The 20,076-nt window shown below is 40.2% G+C and overlaps 1 protein-coding gene across 7 annotated transcripts in view; it reads left to right on the forward strand.

The window, feature by feature from the left end:
* Positions 1 to 20,076, forward strand: part of OTUD7A (OTU deubiquitinase 7A) — a 118,271-nt gene that overhangs the window by 71,296 nt on the left and 26,899 nt on the right. For all 7 annotated transcript variants that reach the window (XM_084532423.1, XM_084532422.1, XM_084532421.1 and 4 more), the window contains 3 exons: positions 4,340 to 4,499; positions 8,393 to 8,547; positions 18,476 to 18,658. In XM_084532423.1, the coding sequence (XP_084388549.1) occupies positions 8,397 to 8,547; positions 18,476 to 18,658 (334 nt within the window). In that variant the 5' untranslated portion in view covers positions 4,340 to 4,499; positions 8,393 to 8,396. The remainder of the gene's footprint in view (positions 1 to 4,339; positions 4,500 to 8,392; positions 8,548 to 18,475; positions 18,659 to 20,076) is intronic.

Raw genomic sequence — 20,076 nt, forward strand, 5'->3', positions numbered from 1 at the left:
TTTAGATGTTTCACTAATAAAAATGACTTCATTTGGTGCATTGGTTCAATTTAGTGATGTTGTCAAGGTGGTAGAATTATGACATTCTACATCAAATACATCATGTCAGGAAAAATTACTTGCAAAGTCTGGAGCTGTGCACTAATGGGGTCTTTCTGACTTAACTACCGAAAATCAAAGGAGCATGAACATTCAACACAAGGGGTCTGCACTTAGCCTGCATGTTGCCAGACCAGCTGAGAGGAGTGAGTAATGTTAATGGGGTATTTAGCTCCGTCACACTGGAGGGAAATAAAAATGGGGAAAAAAGGAGGGGGAGGTGGGGATGGGGACAGACAGAATGGGCTTAAAGCAGTCTGTGTATTTCTGCTGGCTTCCTAGAGATTTGAGTTCAGGCATATTGCTGGAGATGCCTGTTTCGCCCTTTGAAGATTTTAGTTGCAGTTTAGTGATTGTCTTTCTGAATGTTTGTCGATTCTTGAACTCTTTCCTTTCACTTCTTTGCCTCTGTTTCAACAGCTCTTTGTATTCCTTAGGCATGGGTTTTGTTTCAACATACTTGATTTTGTTTCATTAATTAGCCCTGTTTGTTTGCACCTGTTTGGAAAAAAAAAGTATTTTTATATTGTATACCTGCATAAAGCTCTTTGATTTTGAAGAGGTCAAAGTTAGATTCAGATGAAGGCTGAACTTCCAAGAGTGGCTGTTTTAAGAGACAGGTACTTCAAGAGGAAGAAGAGATCAGATATGCATGGGACTCCATTAACTTGATTTCAAGTCCTATTCACCCATCTTAACATTTAGGATCTACCTGTCCCTCTTCTTTAAAGCCTTTCAAAATGCTCTTTCTTACAGTATGCAACAGATGTTTCCCCTTCATTACTTCTCATATTTGCATTGTATAAGCATGGAATTATTTAGGGAAGAAATTAGGCTACAGAGTGAGAGAAAGCCAAGGTCTCCATTGTGCTTTGAGGGTCAAATAGTTTCCATCTCTATTCAGTACGGAGTGCTCTTCGTTTATCATATGTGGCTCATGTGAAAGGAAAACAGCAAACATAGATGTATGCCTCTGTGCATACATACTCGGAGAGGAGTGCTGCTTGTTGACAGGTGGTGTAACATGGAAGTGTGTTAGATCTGCTCCAAGGGTGTGTTGGATTTCAGGTGTAAGTTGCATTGCTGCTTCAACTAGCCACCAGCAGCAAAGGTGGTGGTGTGGTGCTTTTGCAGGTGAGAGGTGGTGCATGTGGTGAGAACAGCCAGCCTGGTCGCCATCTGGTGCTGAGCTCCCAGCTCGCACTGAGTCACTGCCTACCTGCTTCCTCGGAATTTCTTTCCTTTTCTTGCTTAGCAATCTATTCCATCTGGATGTGTTTTCACAGCTAATAGTACTTTTCTGGCAAAGAGAGTAATTTTTGAAAGACTTTTATTTTTCCCCCCTTTAAATCCCAGAGAGCTAAGAAAACAGCTCTTCCCGGTGGGGAAAAAAATAAAAATAGGGCTAGTTCAAATTTATAAAGGGAGGAACCTACCAACTCTGAAGGTTGTTTTCAGTGTAGAGCGCGCATAGTTTGGATTTTTGTAAAAGTTTTTTTTTCATGGTGTGGTAGTTCAAGTAACAGCCAGATCACCTGCCTCTGTGCTAATTGTGACTAGAAATGGTAACATCTGATGAACGAAATAAAAAAGAGGAGCAGTTTGTATGTATAGTTAGTACAGCAAAATATTGCTGTAGTTAGGAGGCCTAGTATTTGACATTTAGAGACTTTGTTTTAATTAATTTGATTTTTAGTAGAGCTGTTTATGGGTTTAGTAGTTTCCAGTTTCCGCATCCAGTTTATAATGTTGTAAAGACTTTGGGAGGTGTTGCCCATGTGCGAGGAATGAGCTTCCACAGCAGGTTGCTCCTCAGTTGTACGTGTAGCAGAAATTTTAGTTGTCTCTTATGTACTTAATTCAGCAGTGCTGAAATTTTGAATTTGCCAGGAAACTGCAGGAGTCCAGTTCCAGTCAGCACAGCCCTGCATGTCCTATTTCATTGTGAAGTAGCCCAAACCGATGAGCCAGTGTTACCTCAGGTAATCAGCAGTGGGTCAGTTCTCAGTTTTCGGCATTCATTAACATGTTTCTGCATTCCCCCTTCCGTCTTACAGACAAATCTGTCTGAATCAACACTATTAAATCGTGTTGTGCTGTTAATTTAGGTTTGATGAGTAGCAGGGGTAATTAAATAGCATAGATATTTTTGTGCAGGTGCTCTAAGCACAGCTGGAGGACTCAGGGCCTAGAGACATGCAGTGTTAGTGCACAGGCACAGGAGTGTTCAGCTAGAAACTGTTCCTCAACACTGTCATGGATTTGGGAGGTCTCCATCGGGTGTGGTTCCTTAGCACCTAACACAAGGCAGATTTTTTTGAAGTGCAAAGCTATTTCATTATATCATAGTACTTGCATAATATTTCATTTTTTATTGTTGTTTCTCAATAAAACAGCAAGTGCTGTCTCTGGCTTTGTTACACACAATCCCATCAGCTGTAAATGCACAGATATAATCAGTTTTCTATATACATTACCAGAAGGAGCTTCATCTGTAGGAAAGATCTTCGTGGGCAGTTTACATGACCTTTGCTGGGATGGGTGAAGAGTGATGTGCTTCTGTCAGCCTGGTTACTGCCTGGCTTCTGGCGGGCATGTAACCATGAGGTAATTCTGAGGTGCTGGTTGATGTCATAGATGTGTGGAGCTCAGTCCTCTTTTCAGCTGTTAAAGGGATGTCTTTTCAATTCTAATGTTAAAAATATTGAAATAAAAGCGATATTGAGGCAACTCATGAACTGACTAAAGACTGATGTGCGCTTTTCAAAATTTATGAGCGGTCTGGCCTCCACACATAGGGACTGTCCTTGAGTGCCCAGCTGGTGCATTTTAAATCAATAGTCATTATACTACTGACCCACTTCTGAATGGTATCTGAAATTAGCTAATGCTTTATATCATTCACCTGCAGCAGGTTATTTTAGCTTGATCCATATGTTTTCATCATGCTGGTTACGATTTATCTTGTAGTTGGGAAGGAAATTCATTGGATCATATTTCTCGTGGTCTTTTTGCATAGATGTAAGGTTCAGTTTAGTACAGGGGATCTCTGCATGAGTCTGTATATCAAATAATAGCAGCATTATTGTCCTGCATTTGTATCGAAACAGAGAAAGGGCTTCAGTTGCTACAAAGCTTTGATGCCAAATTTGGCCATGATCTGCTAAGGTAATACTCTCTGCTCAAGTGCCAGCATTGTGTTTTGAGTAGCCTTTTCTGTATTTCTAGACTTCCTTCTGTTACTGCTTTGGCTTTGTTAACTATTAGAAATGTCTCTCTTGTCTCATGGTGATCCAGATGTGTAGTTTGTTCACTGGACTTGGTACAGTCTGTCCATGGCTTTCCTGTATTGGGGAGCCAGAAATTGACACTGCACTCCAGATGCCGCTCACCAGGGCTGAAGAGAGGGAAAGGATCACCTTCCCTGCTATTCCTAGTGCAGCCCCAATGTAATGATGCGATGGTATAATTAGCATAAAAGTATAAATTACATAAATGTAGAAGTGTGAAGTAGAAGTATAAAACATACAGAGGTACCAATGTAAGAGCCAGCTGTGAAATGGGTAGAGTTGACAGCAGTATAATCTGATTTGCTAGTGAAAAACATAACCATTTCCTAGACATCTTGAATTAGTTGGACTTCACAGTCCTCGTGGCTGAGGATGGTGAGGACCCCTTCCCCCTGAGATGGAAGGATATTTTTCTGGGTACGTACTTGCAGAAAGAAGCAATTGCTAAGGGATCCAATGTCTAAGTTTGACCATAGTCAGGTAATTAACTTGTCTGAAGAAGTTAACAACCATCAGCTGGGACACTGGCTAGTATGCCAGCTGTTACCCTGGTCAAAGTGAGGAATCACAGGACTTAGTCATGTTTGACCTGTCAGTTTGTAAGACACTCTAGGTTAGTGTTCTAATGGTAACTATATCCCCCTCATTGCAGTACTTTGAGGTCTATTGGACTGATATGATGTACTTTAAAGAAGTCCTGTTACTTGCTGTTTTTGAGCAATGTCACCAAAACTAAACATCGGAGGAGTCTGGTTTTGCACGTGCGTGCACAAATCCCTTGCGCCGTTTCATTACAGCACGGGCTGGGGGAGCAGCTTTGGTAGGGAGATGCTCTCTGAGGAGTTGTACATCCCCTCGTGTTCATATGGACGGTAGGAAATGGACTAGGAAAGGACTGCATTACTTCTGGGGAACTGCGAAATCAACTGCTTACTTTTTTTCTCCCACAGTTTATTTCTCTGTAGCTGTGTTACAAGCAAGCGCCAGTATCATCTGTTCCTGGTAGGAAACCTCCATGCTCATCTGTACCCTTGGCACCTGGCAAAGTTGCAGCTGAGGAGGAATCCTGTGAGGAGGAGTCAACAGGAAATATCTAATTCATGTTTAAAGGTAAACTTTGACCAATAATGAATAACAAGCTTGGAAGTAAGGCCCATGCTTTTGCCTAAGTATGTATCATTTAACTTGATCCTGTTTGCTTTGCTTTGCACTATTTCCACAGCAATGCAGGCAGAGCAGAAGTACAGAGATACCTTTAGCATAACTTGGTTTTGAATGTCAGTTGTGTTACTAGCATGTCTAGCGCCAGTTGCTCTTGAAGCAACCACTTTAATTTTTATTTGTTATTTGGAGAGAACATTGCCTAGAAGGCTAGAGTTCCCTTTTTTTCAGGAAAAAAAAAAAAAAAAAAAAAGGCAAGTACAAGTTCCAATAGGGTAGATGTTTCTGTTAGCCCTGGATTTGGCAACAAAGGCTCCCATGCCAACATTGTGTTATGTTTCACTTGAGGCAAGAAGTTATCTGCTTCCTGATGGGTCTGAAGGTGGTTCTGAGCACCCTGGTAAGTAAGATTGCCCCTGCCAGACTGTTTGTAAACATAGGAGAAAATTGCACAGTAACTACAGTATTGGTTGTCAATAAAGCAAAATTACTAAGTTACAGAAACATCATCTCGTTCTTTCTCCTCTTCCTTCCAAAACCAACCGTCTAACTGGATGGAAAGCGTTTGCAGACAGGCACCACGGTGTGGCTGCTGGGCTCGGCTGTGCCCAGTCCTGGGTCGCTACTGCGCTGGCTCCAGCTGGCTATGTGTGGCCCAGGGCAGCCCCCCTCTCCTCACAGAGCCCCTGTAGCCCCCTGGCACAGTGATGCACTGGTGCTGTGCTGGTTTTTGCAGCGAGCTGCTAAAACAGTGCATCACTTGGCCTTGGGGCTTGTTGCTTGGACAAGGAAGCAGGAAAACGTTTTTTTTTCTTGTGATTGAGCTGGTATTACACAGCAACTGCTTCAGAACTTCAGAGAGCCCTGGATAGACGGGTGGGTCGGGGCTTGCATTAGGTAGAAATATTGGGTAAAAGCAGTAAAGACCTTTGTGTACCCTAACTGCATTAACTAGCACTCTAATTGCATCAATCAGGAGAAGAAGAGTGAAATCCTGCCAGGCCTTTCCTTTCTGCCTCTCCTAGCACGGCCTCTGTTGGACCAAGAGTTTATAGTGCTTTATTTTTTGTGGATTTGCTTTGTGGAGATGATTTCTCCATTGAAGATTCAGCTATAAAGATACTGCACTAGAGAAGGCTAGATGTATACCTGATCCTCAGCTGCGGTGTTCGCTGTACTCTGTAGAACTGTTGGCCTGAAAATTACCTGACTGAGCTTTATTAACTTGAGGAAGGCTGCTTACCTGTGATTGACTATGTATGACAGTCACATAGTTTGTACTTGGCACCTTTATACATGTACACTTAAGCTTTTCTTTTTAAAAAGCAATGTACAGCATATTCCAAAACAGTTATTTTGTGGGAGTCTTGCTGAGATTTACTAGGGCCAAGGGGAATCCAGCACAAAAGTGGAAAGGTACTGACAGGTCATGGTTTGTACAGGCTGGGTCTTAGCCTGGTGCAGAGTTGATTATGATGATTCAGGAATTCTGCAAAAAGTCACGCTGTTGTTTTTCCCAGAAAGTGACAGGAGCTCAGTCTCATAGTACCTTTGGAGAGGACTTCGATCTGTCAGTCTGGGCAGAACCATTTGACTTGCACTGGTGAACAGGAACATAGCCATTGGATTGGGAGCAGCTTTCTCTTACTGTGGTTGTCATTATATTATATGGAAAAGGCGCTGCTGCTGCGCTTTCTAAGAGAGGTTTTTAAGAAGTGCTCTGAAATGAAAGCTGCTGCAGAAGCTGAAAAATGTTTTCTGATGCCACGTGAGAAAGAGAGCATTATTTCGGAAGAAACAGGAGAAAAAGTGAATTCCTTATCCAAAAGTACAAAGTGGGTGTGGTGGGTTGACCCAGCCAGCAGCTAAGCACTAACTAAACGCTTCAGCTTGGTCTGTGTGGTTTCTCACAATACAACAGGATCCATTGGTTATGAGCATATTGTTTCTTTTTTTCTGACAACTTATTGTACAGTGAGTCCTCTTCAGCATAAGTCATCTCTTTGGGTGGTGCTCCAAAATCTCTGCCTTGTGGCTGTGGGTAGGTGCAGGCGCACAGGTTCAGGGAGGAAGACTTTCTGTTTGACTGGCGCTGGCAGGCCAGCCTCGTGCACCAAGGTGGAACCTCAGTGTCTGCACTAGGGGCTGGCCGATGGTGTCAGCGTGTTCCATACAAACTTCTGTGACACGGACTTCCTATGGTTCCTTGGAGGACTGGTTGTTGCCCCGGTTGCCGTAAAGCACCTCCAGCGCTGCCAGTTGCCTCAGACGCTGGATACCTTCCTCTGCTGTGGTCCATCTGCCTTGCTAGTTGGCAAGGTCTTCCTTGAGAGGAGACTTTGCCTTCACACTCATCAGGAGCTGTCTGCAGAGACTGAAGATTGTTGTCCCTTTTCTGGTCCTACTGCTGATTCCCCAGCCCTTAGATAGGATGCTGGCTGCTAATGGCCCTGTCATTCGTGATTGGGCCTTGGTATCCCAGTGTCAGAGCAGCCAAGTGGTAATTCCCTCACCTGGATGACAGCTGTAACGTTTCTGCATAGTATGAGCATTCTGGTTACAGAGGGAAGTCTGAGAAACTGGAGGGCCATTGCAACAAGGCAGGAAACCCTGGAGGAGAAGGGGGAGTTGCCATCCACTTGCAGCTTCCCCACAGAATAGCTTGTGGAGAAGAGCAGAAAGGTGTAATTGTTAGTTGTCTCTGTGAGATGGTTCCCTGAGTACTGGGATGGCAGCAATACAAGGGCCAAATACCAGATTAGACTTGAGGCCATTGCTTTTATTATAAGTCTCCTAGGTAAGGAAAAGAACGCGGTAAAGAGGAGAAGCAGGAAACAGTCATTAAGCCCTGGAGTTTAAGCCTGGCCAGCAACAGAGCACCCACCAGCTGCTCAGTCCCTAACCCCACAGCAGGATGGGGGAGAAAATTGGAAGAGCAATAGTGAGGAAGAAGTCATGGATCAAGATAAAGGCAATTTAATTAAAATGAAGGAAAGAGGAGGTGGGGGGAAAGCAAGTAATGGAAAGACTGTCACTCGAAGCCTCCCACGAGCAGACCGATGCCTAGCCAGTCTCCAAGCAACAGCTACTTTGGAAAGAGTCTCCTCCACTTTTATCGCTGAGCATGACATTTACGGGGTATGGAATATCCCTCTGGTCAGCTGGGGGCACCTGTCCTGGCTGCATACCCCCAGCCTTGGGGTGGGCAGGGTGGGAAACAGAGACAGCTGTGATGCCGTGTAAGAGCTGTTCAGCAATGCCCAGAATATTGCTGTGCTATCAGCACCATGTTAGTCACAAATTTGGAAGTTAGTAAAGAAAATTAACTGCATCCAAGCCAGACACAGTGCAATGGGGAAACTATGCATTATGGAAGTGGTATTGACAAGACAAATAAAAGAACTGATAATGAACTCTGTTGTATGTATGTTAGTAAGTAAGGCAAAAAAGAGCTCTAGACTAGTCAAACATTTAAATGCTTGCTGAACTTCAGTATATGAACAGTTCTGTCCTTACAGGCAATGATATGATCTCTGTGTTTTGAATGAACCATGCCTATGCTTTGCCGGATTGGAGTCTTTGAGTTGCAGAATTACTTAGAAGCTGCACATGAGAAAAAATAAAAATATGAAATGTTCAGAAACAGAAGAACATGCAGACAGTGCAAGTGATCAACAGCTCCTATGCTAAGGCAGAGATGAATGACAAATACTGTTTATTTTAATGTAGTAACTTGAATGTTTTAGCATTTTTATTAGTTTTGTTTGGTGCAGAGAAGAAAAATGTCATTTACATCAATTTGGCATATATTCCCGAATTCTCTTTCTTTTTCTCCATGGCAGATGGATGCCTTCTAGCCAACCGGCGAGTCCTGCTGCTGCTGCGTGCCTGGCAGCATCCCTGGATGATCACATGACTCTTGATATGGATGCAGTCCTGTCAGACTTTGTTCGGTCCACAGGGGCAGAACCGGGTCTGGCAAGAGACTTACTGGAAGGTAAGCTTTCAGGACACAAATATTTCCTATCTTCACAGCTTTCTTAAAGCAAGAACCAGTAATAAAAAGAGAACTTGAGCCTCTAGAAACAGACGTTTCTTAGTATTTTGGTTAGTTAAGCCAACTCTCCTAATAAGTTGACTATAGATTTTATCAGAGTAGGCGTTTTCAGCAAAAGCCTTAACAAAACAAATTCTTAGTGTTAGACTGCAGAATTTAAAAATATTAATGGTAATGTGTTAAATGAAGATATCCTACCCAGGGAATGCGGCTGTAGCTTAATTTTGTAATTTCCAACTGCCTAAAAGTACAGTAAATGTTTTGGCTCACCGGGCAAAGCAGCCAAGTTGAGTCTGAGATGGTCTTAGTGTAGAGTGAGAAAGGAACCAGAAATGTTTTTGGGGCCCAGATTAATACGCATGCCTGTTTGGAACTGGTGTGGGAGTCAAATGCCTAGGTTGGAAAACATCTAAAAAGCTGTATCAGAAAAATAACTGAGTGTTCTTAGTAATGTTATTGTAGTTGGTATAAGTTTATAATTCTAAATGTGGAAAAGTATCTTTGATTTTGGAGGCATTTTTAAATGATTTTTTTTTCTTTTTTTTTTTTTTTTTTTTTCCATTTCTTTTGATGTGAGCTAGCCAAAATTGTGAGGATGGGAAGTTAGAAATGATTTGGTGGTATCTGTGTCATGCAGTTCTGTGGGCTAGGTAAATGCACATTGGACTTTTTCTCTGAAAGATTTTTAACTTAGTATATTTCAAGAAATTTTATGCTAAATCAAAGTAATTACTGAACAACCACAGCAGACTTTGGGGGTAAACATTTGGGTATATATTTACTTTTTGCAAAAGCACTTTATAGTATTTATGCTAGAAGTTCTTTGTGGGGAACACCATGAAGTATTTCTCAGCAGTATCACGACACATTGTTGGTTATTGGGCTGATAGAAAATTGCCAAAATTTGAAAAGCGTTTCTATGTATTAGAGGTGATTCAGAAGTGTTACTTTTCCTTGCTATAAAGGATAATGAGTCCAAATAAATACATAGTTGTATTTTTCTGTGTTGTACTTTCAATTTGTGGAGATTAATAAATTCACACCATACATATTAACAAAGAAATAGCGAATGAGCAATTTAATTTTCTGAACAGGCTAATAGGCGTATGTATTTAGTGCCAATTATTTCCTCCTACACAGGAATATATCAAGGTAAAATGCTTTGCTGCTAGTTCTGGACAAGAATGTGCTCACAGGAACATTTTCTCACATGTAGTTATGGATGCATTTGGTGTAACAGCTGTTAACGCTGGCTATGTCTCATTCTGTGGGTCAATAATTTATCCAGTGGTTTCTCACTTGTCTAAAAAGGACACACAAGAGACTGCCATGCTGACACCACTGTTACTGTCCCAAGTAGCTGTCCTGGTGTGCAGGTGTTGCAGTGTGAAGTTAACAGCCTCTTGCTGGCATGCTGCTGTACTGTGGCTACTGTGATATCATTAGAATCACAGAATCATATATTTCGCTAGAATCATATATTTTCCCCCAGATAAAATGCAGATAATGTCACAACCTTGTGTAGCTCAGTTTGTGGAGTGCTCATGGAGCTGTTAGGTTTGCATCTGATCTGGGGTCAGGAGGACTTCAAAGTCATGTCCAGGCAATGTTGTAGACCTTCCTTCCAGAGCTCTGAAATGCACACCTGTGTTCTCTGTGCTATGGACTCTCTGAGCAGTGCTGAAAGCCATGAAATAGCTTCATAAAGATGAAAAATATTCAGAAGGGCAACCTCCAGTGTGATGGTGCACAAAGCTATTGCAAATGTCCTGCGCCTGGTCTTGGAATTATGATGTCAGAAAACTAACTTCAATTAAGAATTTGAAAACAGGTGTAAACATTTTTGAGAAGTTTCAAGATTTGCCTGTAATTTGTATTCCTCAGACATCTGTAATAGAGAACTTTAAGTGAAGAAAGATTATTTGTATAGACCTTCATTTCCATATAATCACAAGTTTTAGTAGGACCGCATAGCCCTTCCCTCTTCCTGATCTGCTCACAAATTCTCTTCTTACTAAGTGCTCAGACTGAATGTTCAAATTGTGCTTCTTATGGAAGGTTCACTTCTTTTTCAGAGCCATTTCTAATAACATGTCCTTTCTTTGACTTTTGTGGAATTTTTTTTTTGAATTCCATTATTGTGTAGATAATCTGGTATGATCCCTGCAGTTTATTTCTGTTGAGCTTTGCGTTGAGCACAGTTTGTTGTCTGACCAAAACATTCTGCTTGTTGGATTTGACACACTCTCCATGAAGTGTTCATTCTTAATTTGAAGTGAAGATTTAGAGAGATGAATAAGATATTTTCAATCCTTTCATATTTTTATAAACTTTGACTTGGTTCTAATTTGTGTCTAGCTCTTTTTGCCAGCTATTAGTATCATAAAACAATAATAAAGGTGTAATTAAGTTTCTTTTCTATCTAATTTTGATAAGCTAAACATGGATTTCCAAGTTTCACTTTCTGTTTCTGTATTTTCTCTGTCATGCAAAGCAATATAGAAAGAAATGCTTTGGCTTTGTGGGTATATACCTTTCTAGTGTTACATAGAGAGCAAAGTTTGCCTTTTTGCAATTACATTACATATGCTGCTGTTTGTATCTTTGGCTAAGTTTGCCTTGGGATTGCATGGGAAGCTTGTGGTCAGTCTGTGCCCACCGTGACATTCTAAAGTTAGCAATTCTAGAATTCTGTGTACTTGCTTAACTTTCATGGAGTTCTCATTTCACAGACAAAAAATCAAAGTATGAGAACTTTGCCATGTGCATCTGAAAATAGCTTTAAAAAAGCCGCATTAAAATTAAAAAATGTTTTTTTTTTTCATAGTTCTGCCTAAGAAACTCTACAGGTCACAGACCTATATGTTATTATTAATTCAGTGTTTTTTTAAATTCAATTGTGTATAAATGTTGAAAACAATAAGGCCTTTTTCCAAGTTCAATATAACAGTGGCAAAGTTTATGACTTGATTCATTTGTAAATGCTGTAGCTTGACTATTCCAAAACACTTCGGTTTTTCAAAACTTTCTTGCAAACAGGTGAGTTCTGTGGAGAGGGATCAGTAAAAGGTCATTAGACGTGGCTATCACCTGCAAACCAAAAATCCATAGGAACCTCACAGCATACTGGTTAAAAATAAGGAAACTGGACTGGCAAATACTTTCTGAGACTTTCCCTGGTTTGCATTAACTAGTTGTCCTTATGCCTCAGGAACCTTTACATCAAGCACTGCAGATCTGCATTGCTGCCATTCTTTTCAGAGGGTAAAGCTTGCAACAAGAGAAGGTGTTTTCAGCGTGTTTTCTGGACTAGCCAGGTTACTTTCATCATTCTTTTCAGTTACAAGAACAGCTTTTTATCAACACTGGTAAAACTCTTAGCTACTATTATGGCTGAGTTACTAAAATTGGAAGCACTGTTCCGTCAGCTTGGTTATGATTACAAGACTTTGCAGTATTCCTCCTTGTTGTTTAGGACTCTGGGGGGGGGATGCTTGCTTGACAGCAATTAGTACCTTCTTCTCTAGTCTTATAGAGACTTTGAAGTAAACACCCAATGGGAAATAACTTTTGAGAGCCTGGCCATCTACAGATAAGCGTCTTCAAATTCATGGCATTTCCAAGACATCATTAATCCTGATGTTTTTATGTTAATAATTAAGAGACTAGTAAAGGATAATTAATGTATCCCTATGGAAATAGAAGGACACCAAAAAATATTTGCTGACTGTACCAGGTAATAAATAACTGTGGCTTGAGGAGAATATATGAGCACCACATATGTCAGCAAATCACAGAGTAGGTAGAATGACTGTAACAGTTGCTCGGCTCTCTGAGTAGCATTTGACTCTGAGGACATGGAAACTGGATCTGATATTAGACATTGAGATAGTTCAGGACTCAGGCTTGAAGCAGATCACTCTGTATCAAAAACATCTCCTAGGAACCTGAGGTTTTGTCTCTATTCTTTCAAAGACTATAGGAGCTGGGGGGGATGTCACAAACAAAAACTGATTTATTCAGCCAACCTGCCTGAAAATGTTCTGTGTAATTAAGACCTACACTGTCTTCATTAGATTATTTAATAATCTGTCCCCTCAATCTTCAGCACTTGGGAACTCTGCCTCTCTTGCTGTTTGGTTGTACCGGTCACTAATGCCACAATTTCAGGTCTCTGGTTTTGGTACTAACTTGCCTTTCCGCCACTGTATTTTTCAGTGCTTAGTGATTGATCACCGAAAGCATGTACTGAGCCTGTAACTTCATTCAGAGGTATGCTCCTTGTGCACTGATGTACATCAGCGTAAATGATTCTGCTTAAGCACTAGTAGTTGCATTCTGTGAGAATAATGATGCTCACTGCTGAATTCAATAGCCGGCTTTTTCTCTTAATGTGTCTGCTGCAGCATAGGGATGATCTATGAGGAGATTTACCTTAGATATAAGAATGGATTTTTAAAAACATAAGAAGTCTGTGGAAAAAAACATATCATACTTCCTGTTTTCCTTTCTGATTCGAGTTGAAAAGAAGATAAATCAATGATCTGAAATAGTCTTTTACTTCCACTGTGCCGGGAGCATGCACTTGCCTTTTGCTGCTACATGTATGAAAACAAAAATAATTGGAGAATTTTTCATGGCTGTCTGATCTAAAACTCTAATGTTGACCTTCTGTATTTTGACCTTCTGTGTAGGTGTGGAGGAACTTGAAGATCACAAATAAATCAGTTATCATATTGTTAGCTTCCAGAAGCAGCAGGTGCACAGCAACAATCTCTTGATAATGTGGAGGGCTCTTTAAGGGATAAGGGAAAACGCATAGGAGGAAGTATGTTAAAATGCCAACAGTATAGACAACTATCAGAAACTGAGGGATTTGTGAAATTCAAATATAAAATAAGAAAGATACCAAACTGCATCGAAAATAGTATATTTAGCTAAAAAGCTGTGCTTTTACCTGTAGAAATATTTTCATTCATTTATATAAATTATCACTTTCAGCACTTATTTGTATAAATGATTATACCTTTGTTTTTCTGCTTGACTGTTTAATGGTGAAGTGTAACAGAGATATATAAAAGTAATTGGTGTTTATTTCCAGCTTTATGTAGAACTTAATTGAAGTAATGAACGTGTAGTTCAGCTAACAGAAATCAGGAGATTGGCTTCCTAGTCAAGAAATGTCTGTGGTAAAGGATACTGACCCCATGGAAATTGAGAGATGCAGTAGATAGATGGTCTCCCTCAGAGAACAGTGTATATCAGCAGAATTCAAAGAAAAGTGTGTAATTAACGGAGAGAGGAATTTACAGTACTGTCATGTGGTTGTACAAAACCAACTCCCCCAAAATAGCCTCCTATTCTCTCTCCCGCAGACGGTTCCTTTTATAAGTCTCTTGTGGAAGGCTTGGCAAAGGGAAGAGGAAGCTGAGCAGCTATCAATGTCTTGTTACACAGAGATCAAAATGGTTATTTCCAGCTGTCTGCTCAGCTTTGAGTGAGTTTGCATTTTAGCCGAAAAGAGAAAAATGTTAACAAAATGTCCTTTGCTGCACTATTTTATTTGAGAAACAAACCTAAATTTCATTTTAAATCCTATGGTCTAATATTAACCTAGTTTTGCATATAAGCTTCTCAGAAGGAATACAGCTAATCTAAAATTCCTCTTACTGTGTGCCTGTTAGTATTTCTGCTAACCTGCATCATGCCAAATAGGAAGAAATGACGGGATTTGAACTGACCTTGTGGGTTGCTTTATTAGCAGAACAGACTTCCTTAGGGGGGAAAGAAGGTGATGGTGGACTTCGCATCTTAAATGGCTGTCAAGTTGGGGGAAGTTTTAATCATTGCCCACTGGTGTAGTGGCACAAAATGAAGATCATTTTATGTTAATGAAAATTAACAATCAGTTAATAGTCTGGAAGGACAGAAATTGGTTACTATTTCTCTGACCCTTTCTAGCTTATTCATCTTTTCATCTATTCATCTTTTTTTTTTCTTTTTTTTTGACTTGTAGGTTTAATAAATAATCGTTGTTATCCGGTAAAAGAGCTCCTAGGAGCTAGGAATAACTGAAGAGGTAAAAACTTTTGCAGTTGAAAGGTGTATTAGTGTATTCTGTAGCCACTTCTTGGTTCCTGGAATTACATTTTGTTTGTTTTTATATCACTTATAACTTTGCCTCTTGTACCTGTAATCCAAAGTCACAATATCTAGAGAGAGTCCTATGAAAAAAATCCTAGAAAACTGTGAAGGTAAAATGCCAGAACTCCTCTAGTTCAGTATAGCTCTTGTAACTTCACCAGTACATGCAGCTGGAAACATACGGTGCATTAAAAAGATGGAAGTTGGTCATGGTTCAGCTGAGACATTTAAGTAAGGGCTCCCGAGTCTTGCCTGTTATATAAATGTTGTAATTTTGCCTTTTGGTCCTAAATAAGATAGAAGATCTCATAATTATTGGCAATTATGAATCCTGTCTCCCAGCAGCATCTCACAAAACAGCCAGGTATACAAGTACTCAGGGAGAAGTCCTGTCTGTGGCAAAATACACTAGCAGTGCTCAGCTTTTAATTCCCATTGTGTCAAAGGTGAACATTTTCCATTTCCTTAAATATGCAGGGTAATACAAGCACAGAAATTAACATCAAACCTAGACAGGACAAAGTTGAGACAGATAGGGAAAGGAAGAATTTTAAAGAGTTTCCTGTGTTTTAGAGAGCTCAGTCAGTTCACAGCCTTCCAGCCTTTTTGAATTCGCCTGTGAAATTGAATACCCATGTAACTCAAGGAACAAAAACTGCTCTCTTGCTGCAGTTGACCACATATTGGTCCATCGTGGGCATATCGTTGCTCATGAGGAGCTCTTAAGGTAGAATTCTCTCATTTCTCCTCTCAGCCTTGCAGTCAACACTTTCAGCTAAGAATTCTTGCCTGCCTTCTTGGAACGAGGACAATGACTTAGAAATTAATAGTTTTACTTTTTACATGCTTAACTGCTCAAAGTCTAAGCTGAAGGATGGCCCAGAACACTGATGAAATAAGAACCTTGATTTTGTACTTAAAACTACTTTATACTGCCTGCCAAACACTGGATTTATGTCTGGTTATTTGTAAACATCTCAGACTGTACCTCTGTGCAGGTCATTTGTATCCCCATAAGGGGAAGGATGGCATGAATCATTCATTCCTGCTGAAAGCTCACGTGCCTGTTAATTGCTTTACTACCAAGCCACAGAACAGCCTCATGTGAAATGCTGGTTGAGAATCACGGGCTAAAAGAGATGCTGTTGCTCCCACCTGACAGCTGATACTTCCCATTTGTGGGACAGTTGCTGTTCCAAGAACACCTCTGCATACCGTGGTATGGCATGTTTGGGATTATGAGAGGCACAAAGTAGTGACTCTGCAGGAGGTTTTGAATTGATCAGGATGCCATTGAAAACAGGATTTGTCTGCTAGCAAGGCAGTTCACAGCCTTCAACCCTGTTCTGTAAGCAGGGAGGCTTTGCATTAGTGTTAGTATTACTGGGATTGTGATTTTTTTTCAACTTCATGAGTAAATTATATGCACAGTGACAGTAAAATGTTTAAGAAATGCTGGCAAAAATGTTACATTATTGGTACCATTTCTCCAGTCATCGTCGTCTTGTTTTCTAAATGCTCTTGCATTTACATGTGATTTTTCATTAACTACAACAAAAAACTGGCATTGAATGTAAAGTAGATGGGCAAATACTGTATTTAATTAGAATGGTTATAAATCCCAGGTGTGTTCACTTTAGTTTTACTGCCATTTTACTAAAATACTAATTTTGCTTTCTTATATTTGTTATTATGAAAAACAATGCTCTCTCTTCCTCAGAGCTTAGTTCAGCAGTGTTGTCTTTTTGTGCTTCTACAGACCTCATTTTTATTTTCATATAAACAATGTCTGTAATTTTTCAAGTCACTTTCATTGTTTTGTGAAAGTTTCGCATTCATTCTTACTGGATGCTTTTATTGCTTTTGCTTCTTAGATACAGGCACTAGCAGTTCTTGAACTGTCAACACAATTTGTTTAACTATCTCTAACCTCTCCCTTCCCCTTCCGCATCCTTTTTCTTATATGTTTTTGGTCCTGTTTAACTTTAGGCTGCATTTCCTGCCCTTTTTAAAATTTCCTTTGCTGAAGTCCTGCATGTGTGTTGGTGTTGTTGCAGGTTGGCCTTCACTGCGGTCCTTCCTATTTAGATCTTTCCTTCTCAGATTGCATCCTTTCTGGCACGTTGTTTATCATTGTACCAAGAATTGCTGGTGACCTTTCAAATGTTCTTTTTAACATATTGGAGTAGGAGGATATTTGAAAGCTGTGGGTGTGGCTTTGTAATTGCATGCTTGCTATTCCTACTAATTAATGATGAGTGTCCTCTCCTTCTCTGATGACTGTTTTTAAGAATTGAAAGAAAATGAATTTATTAACTGTTGCAATGCCACTAAATGATGCTATTTTAGAAAAGAAAAAAAAAGCCTAAGTAACAGCATGTCACTCAGGTCTTGCCACCTGAATGTTATCACCTGAAAAACATAAGATCTAGTAACAGTGCAACAAGTGTAGGCTGCCGAATGGGGGCCTGATCCTTGTCAGTAAAGCCTGTCAGGTGTGATCTGATGAAGCATGTGCTTAACTCGGAGCAAGCAAGGATTACTCATGTAAAGCATTAAGAGGTCTCTTTGTCCTTACAGCACAATGGAGCTGAAGACTTGACTAAAGAAAGACTAGGTAAAAAAAATAAATAATAAAAAAAATATACTGGACACTCTTTCTCCATTCCTGATTTCTGGGCCAGTTTTAATTGCAGAAAAATAAGGGTGAATAAAGGTGTCTAAGCACTGTGAACACTCTTGCAAAGCCTGGGTCATGCTAGTTCTATTAACTTTATGAAGGAGAGTTCTATAAAAAAAAAAAAAAATCAGTAGGTGATATTCTTGAGCCAATGCAATGCAAAATTCCAAGGTTCCTAGTGCTTTTCTTTCAGATCTCAGTTTTCAAGCTGATCAGCTTGTTGAAATGCAGAGTAAGATGGAAATAAATTTTCTGACAGAAAGAAATCAGGACCTTGCCAGGAGATCACTCAAACTTTTCCAAGAGAGCTTTGAAACTAAAAACAAACAAAACACCTCACCAACCCCTGTTATTTAGTTGGATTGTTTTATCAAAAATCTGTGCAAAAGGTAATGTTTAAAATCCTGCTTAATTAAATTTCTGAGTTGTCTGTACACAATTCATTCTCTTCCACAGAGGTTTTATTAGTTTGTTCAGTGATTTAGACAAATCTATTCTGGAATGTGAAATTTTTAATAACAGTAAAGAATGTAAAAGGATGTGACACAACTGAGAGACGGTCAGTATGTCTGAGTGTGGTCAGGGCGCTGGAGAAAAGCATAAGGTCAGATCAGCCCCTGCAAATGGAAATGCTGAAGCATTGCAAAAAATTGAAGCAAACGTGCAGCAGTGGATGGCTGCAGAAGGCTGCAGGTTCTATAGAGATAAATAATAAAAACAAAACAAGAACACATACAAAAAAAAAAAAAAACAACAAAACAAAACACAATGGGATATAAGATATAAGAAAAATAAAATAGAAAATAAAGGTTCACATCTTTGCCCATTTGTTGTGTACTTTCAAGGTGTTTATCAACTGCATTTTTGTTTGGGGAGGAGCAGGTATAAAATTTTTTATCCAAGGAAACCTCTTTCCCTGCTGATGCTTTACGTGGGAACGATTTCTCTGTTGAAGTTGATGTTTTACGTGCACGGGGAGATGTTTCCAGGTTCCAAGCCTGGTCACATACAGACATGAGCAGAATGTCTTCTTGCTGTTTGCAGGCAAAAATTGGGACCTGACAGCTGCTTTGAGTGACTATGAGCAGCTCCGGCAGGTGCACACCGCCAACCTGCCACAGGTGTTTAACGAGGGCAAGCACTGCAAGCAGCCAGAGCCAGAGCAGCCCCCTCAGGTGACAAAGGCTGAGCGGCCCTGCCTGCAGAGGCAGGATGACATTGCTCAAGGTAAGAGCTCTTCTTGGGGGCTTCTGGGGGCAAGCAGCTTTCTAGCTTGTCTGCTGGTGAGTTGTGCTTGTCTGTGCGGAGCTGGAAATCATCGTCCTTCAGGCTGTGAGCTGTGTCACTGTGATGGGCTTTGCAGTGCTGCTACTGGACCCTGTGTTCCACATTTTGCTTGTCATGAGCTTTTCCTCAGCTCTGCAAATTACGTCTTTAATGAGCGATTCATACAAAAATTAATTGTTCCTAAGCAGTCCTGTGGTATGCATAAAGGGAGTTAATAAGAGGGTGTCAAAGACCACTACTGGATGTAGTTTTCTGTGCTTCATGAGACCAAGAAAGGTTAATAATAATAATAATAAATTTTTAAATTGGCATTTCAACCTTTGCATTCTTTTTCATAGTATGTGAGTAGTCTGTATGAAATCTATGAATTTCAGCTCTAAATTCTTGTTCTTTTATGGTTTTCCAGAAGAAAGAACAGCCCTACTCAAGCCCACCAAATAGAAATTTAAACCTTAAGAAGAAAAGTGAGTCAGCTACCTCAAGCAGTTGATTTCCAGTACAGCATGATAAGCATTGGAATTTACTTTCTTGCATGCAGTTCCTTTATAGGTTTTATTGCAGACCCCTATTTTGCTCAGACTGTTGGAATGCATTTCTTTTTCATACTACTTTATCAAGGAACTGTAGTTTGCACTAAGGTAAATCTAAAGGCCTGACAGCTTCTCATGTAGGGACATAATAGCACTACCTTGGTGATTTCAGTAGGGCTTTCTATGCAGGCGTTAGAAGGAAGAGAAAGTCTTCCCTTTTTCTCCCAGCTCTTGCCTCCTATTAAACAGGAAATGGCATCAGTTATTACAAGTATCATCAAAGCTTTATTTTAAATAGAAAACTTCCACCAGTAGAAAAGGAGCTGCAGTGCTTCTTATGACTCCTAAAAGTGTGAGTTAATACAGATAGAGGGAGGAAGAGTAGCACACTGTAGTTGATAAAGCTGTTTGCTTCCATCCTCATTAGGATCTAACTGTCAAGTCTTACACAGAAATGTCTATTTGAAATTTTTGTGTCAGTAGTAGGCAGTGTGGTGTAAGCTTGGCTTTAAACATCTGGACTGACAGTAAATTTGCTACCACCTTGGTGCATAACTGAAGTCCTTCATGACTTCTTCATGATCATTGAGCCATCTCTGACTAAAGCTCCGAAATTGGAGCGAGGAGGATGTTCTGGGAGGAGCAGTGAAGGGAAAGGAGGGTCTTGTGATGGACCAGTTTAGGTTAATCTCCACTGTTAAGGATGGATAGAATGAGTACAAGTTGTTGGCAGGCCTGAGGTCAGTCTCTGTGAAGCACAGAAAGGCAACAGGACTGTGGTTCTAAGGAGTGCCACTCCTCAGGTGCAGAAAGAAACTTTATGCTTAA

This window comes from Aythya ferina (assembly GCF_964211825.1).
Source record: "Aythya ferina genome assembly, chromosome: 11".
NCBI lineage: Eukaryota > Metazoa > Chordata > Aves > Anseriformes > Anatidae > Aythya > Aythya ferina.